This window comes from Heliconius melpomene, chromosome 13 (genome assembly GCF_056956725.1).
Source record: "Heliconius melpomene rosina isolate 202511_hmr_F chromosome 13, ASM5695672v1, whole genome shotgun sequence".
NCBI classification, from domain to species: Eukaryota; Metazoa; Arthropoda; class Insecta; order Lepidoptera; family Nymphalidae; genus Heliconius; species Heliconius melpomene.
The window spans coordinates 10,773,704-10,777,908 of NC_140401.1; the positions used below are offsets into that span (position 1 = coordinate 10,773,704).

The 4,205-nt window shown below is 48.7% G+C and overlaps 1 protein-coding gene across 1 annotated transcript; it reads right to left on the minus strand.

Annotated features, from left to right (window-relative positions):
• Window positions 1-286: 286 nt before the first annotated feature.
• On the minus strand, window positions 287-2,759 carry vvl (ventral veins lacking). The gene has a single exon (XM_085196351.1). It carries the CDS (start codon window positions 2,546-2,548, stop codon window positions 1,427-1,429), a length of 1,122 nt encoding a protein of 373 aa, XP_085052477.1. The 5' UTR covers window positions 2,549-2,759; the 3' UTR covers window positions 287-1,426.
• Window positions 2,760-4,205: the final 1,446 nt, after the last annotated feature.

Below are 4,205 nucleotides of genomic sequence, written 5' to 3' on the forward strand. Positions count from 1 at the left end.
AATTGTGATAAATTCGACATGTGTGAAGACTCGTAATGCGACATGTCACCGTCCCGTCGCCATTCCGCCTCCACCGTGCCGCCAGTATAATGAATGTTTTATATGTTCAAGTCCAAGCCTTCTACAGATACCTCTATATAAGCCTGCACTCGCTGAGCATAAAACATAATATTAGTTACATCAAACGAATACCATTTTGATTCTACCTGCGCTACTTGCACAAAGAGCGCACATTATGGGTAAAAAGTTGTCGTATTGGCCGGGATTCATCAATAATACTACCAAATAAAATATTTACTCTGGTTTATTTAAATACTTAGATAATAATATAAAACATTTTAAGACTAATTATTCATTATTTACCTACGAGAGGCTCGCACTACCACTGCCGTCTGTTCGTTATCACCTAGCATAGTTTATACAGTTATATACATATCAACTCGTCAACTTCGTTGAGAATAACGAAATAATTACATTTACAACATTGGGCTTGGTTCGTATCGGGCTCGCGCACTGCACTAGTCAAACAAACAACCGGACAAACAAACAGTACGGCGCAGTGTCGCGCCCTGACAGACGAGCACTGGACCGGCAGAGTGCCGGCCCGGAGAGATTGGACTCTATATATCTCACTTTCTATAAAGAACATTTTTATATATATCATCATATACGTGGAAATAACATTACTTTATATAAAAAAATACCTATTTATATAAAAATTAAGTACCGAAATTGGCCACAATTACATACAAACGAAAAAACAACAAAACAATTAAAACAGGAATAAAACCATTTTGGCATCGTATCTGCTTCATTTTCAATAAGTTACGTGAGCAGCCTCGCGGCGCAGCGCGACAGTACCGCCGCCCGGCACAGAGCGAGCACTGGCGCCCCACTGGCCGCCCCAGAGGGCGCCCTGACGCCGGGCAGCAGCGGGCGCACCGCCTCGCAGGCTTTATCGAGCACTTAAAACAAAAATTGCACCTATTGACTCTTTCGTATTCCTCACTGGGCGAAGGTCCGACCCGATTCGAGCTTCGCTTTCGTCTCATCACTAATCATAAATTTACAATAGTAGCAACGGTTTTACATTAGTCCGCGCCGCGCCGCCTCCCGCCCGCCTCGTAGGCGACGTCGGGCGTAGGGCGGCGCGCGTCAACATCGTTAATTCATAATATCTATAAATAAATTCGATGGAATCGTCTGTCACGGTAGCACGAGTCGCCGGGCGGGTACTTACCGGCGGCGGCCATGGGCGCGCGGCGGCTCCGCATTGTCACTCACTACGAGGTCACTGCCCGCGCGCCTAACGAGAACTGAAACTGGGCTTCCGTGAACTATGTACAGCTATGTACAGCTGGGGTCCCGCGGGCGGCTAGTGCGGCTCCGCGTAGTAAGGCCGCGGCGGCGCCCACGGGGCGAACTGTTAGTGCGCCGCCAGCGTGTGAGCGCTCTGCAGGCCGTGCTGCGCGTGCTGGGCGTGCTGCGCGTGCGGCGCGTGCGGCGCATGGGGCGCGTGCGGCGCGTGCGGCGGCGACAGCGCGGGCGAGTGGGCGTGCATCGGTGGCGACCCGTGCACGTCGTGCCCGTAGTGCCCATGCCCCATGCCGTCCAGCATCTCCCCGCCCAGCGTGTTCGGTGGAGTCATTCTCTTTTCTTTCTGTCTGCGATTGCAGAACCACACTCGTACTACTTCCTTCTCCAGTTGCAAGCTATCTGCAAGCGACGTTATTTCCTGAGCAGAGGGTTTCGGTTGTTTATGAAAGTGCTGCTCGAGAGCTCCTTTAACAGACACTTCTATAGATGTGCGCTTCTTTCTTTTGCGACCCTGCGCAGCAATTTTATCAATGCTTGTCGGACTACCTGTCGTTGAATCCGCTTCTTCGAGCCATTTTTGTAGCAGCGGTTTCAATTTGCACATATTTTTAAAACTGAGTTGTAAAGCCTCAAATCTGCATATAGTGGTCTGTGAGAAAACATTTCCATAAAGCGTACCAAGCGCAAGGCCTACATCAGCCTGTGTGAAACCAAGTTTTATACGACGTTGTTTGAACTGTTTGGCGAAAGCTTCCAAGTCATCGCTCGTGGGCGTGTCTTCTTCAGGCTGATCCCGCTCCAGCGCGTGGTGGTGGTGAAGCGGATGTGGAGAGGGCTGCATGTCACGGAGCATGTGGTGTTGGTGCATGGGCACCGGGTAGCCACTGTGCAGCGCCACCGGCGAGCCGGCGCCATAGTGCGCAGACACGACGGGTGCGTGCCAGCCATGGCTCTGCAGGTGGCGGTGGTCGTGCTGGGAGGCCGGAGGCTTCACGTCGGGCTGGTGGGCGTGCGCGTGCGCGTGGTGCGTGTGCATCGTCCACGGATCCGCCGGCGGTAGCGACGCCCACGGGTTAAGGCCCACGGGCGCGCCCGGTGACGGCGAGCCGCCCGCGTGCAGCGGGTGCTGGTACTTCATGTCGGCGGGTTCGGCGCTGCGCGGCGATGCGGCATGATACCCGCCGATGCTGCCGAGATCCAGCTCTCCCGGCATATACGTGGTCGCCGCCATGGCGCCGTACCTCAGATCCACGGTGGACGGCGTCTTGCCGGCTCGAAGGCTCTAGAGCCTTCACCTGGCGCACTCTTTCGCGAAACAAGCGCGTCAATCGCGCGGCGCTGCGGTAGCGGCGGGGGCCACCTCACATCACCGGACTCAACAACGAACGACATGCGCGTGCGTGCGCGACGGCAGCACGGTGCGGACTGGGCTCGAGGCGGCGGCAGCGCGCCGCGCGCCGGCGCCGGAGAGGGGCGGCCCCGCCCAGCGCCGCCCGCTAATGACGCCGTAATTGCGCGCCGCCCCCCCACTCCCCGGCGCCCGCCCCGCTCCCCGCCGTGCCCCGCGCTCACAGCGGCCGCCCGGCGCGTCGCGCGCTCTACGCTCTATCATTCACACCTTAATATTTACAAACATAATCGCTACAATTTTTCCGGCACTTACAGAGTATCGCTACCGCCGCTCGGAGAGCTCCGTCGGCCATACTCATAGCGTGCACAGTATACACACTCGCCATCTCAATTAAGTAGTTACTTTCATTTGTTTAGGAACTTTATAACGATGATAGTATTTATAGAGTTCGCGACACAACGTAATGTGAATCTGCTGACGGAGTTGAGACGAACTCTACATGTCTTACGCACAAATGACATCGGATCGTGTTACTCATATTTCCAATTTTGATGAATATTTTTTATTTATTTATTAGCTTCACGCTGTACTCCTCTCTCATATAACAGGGTAGGCAGAGGATACCTAGTGTTAAGGTACCCCGTACCCATTAAGACCGTTCCCCACTTGCCGCCAAATTCAACATAGCGGCATTCAACGCGCAATTGAGTGGCGGAACTCAACGCCGCACTTTGCCTCGTTACCAGAGCGAAGAAACTGAAAATATTAAATATTTCATTTCCTCGAGTGGAATCAAATCTACAACCTGTCGCGCTTACGGCGCACGGCGGCGGCACGCTGGCCTCATTTAATGAATATTTTAGATTTAATTCTATTCTATTAACATATTGAACATTGTACAATTATTACATTCTTATTAGAATACATACACAATAATTAATTGAAACAAACATAGCGATCCGACATCTACCACTTAACTAAATGTTACCATAAAATTATGTATGACCTAACGAGTTATATCTACTATTTTTATTATTAAAACACTCTTCTTTTAAACAATATTTTTTTAATTTACAAAAGGTGAAAGGTTGATTTGAGAGAATTAATTTTATTATTAAATATACTAAAAAAACACTTTTATAATCAATAAAACAGAAAGTGACAAGGATTAAGTGTTGTTAAATTATAAATTGTATTTTATTCGAGGATAAAAATTAACTTTATAGACGTTTTATTTATTAACAATTTACTACTACGATATTAACTAAAACACCACTTACATAGGCAAATTGATATGATTCGTTTCATAATCATAGAATTTAATAATTCATATTTAGCTCAATCTATATTTTTGTCCTAAGCTATATTTTAAATAAGAATATAAGAATAATAAGTTTTATATATGTTTTCCAATAAAATATATTAAAAAAACTTTAACTATCAGTATATCATTATTAAATAGAAAACAACCGAACTCTACCATATTATTACGTAGTACTAGTATTGTAGAGTACGTCACCGAACAAAATGTGACCCA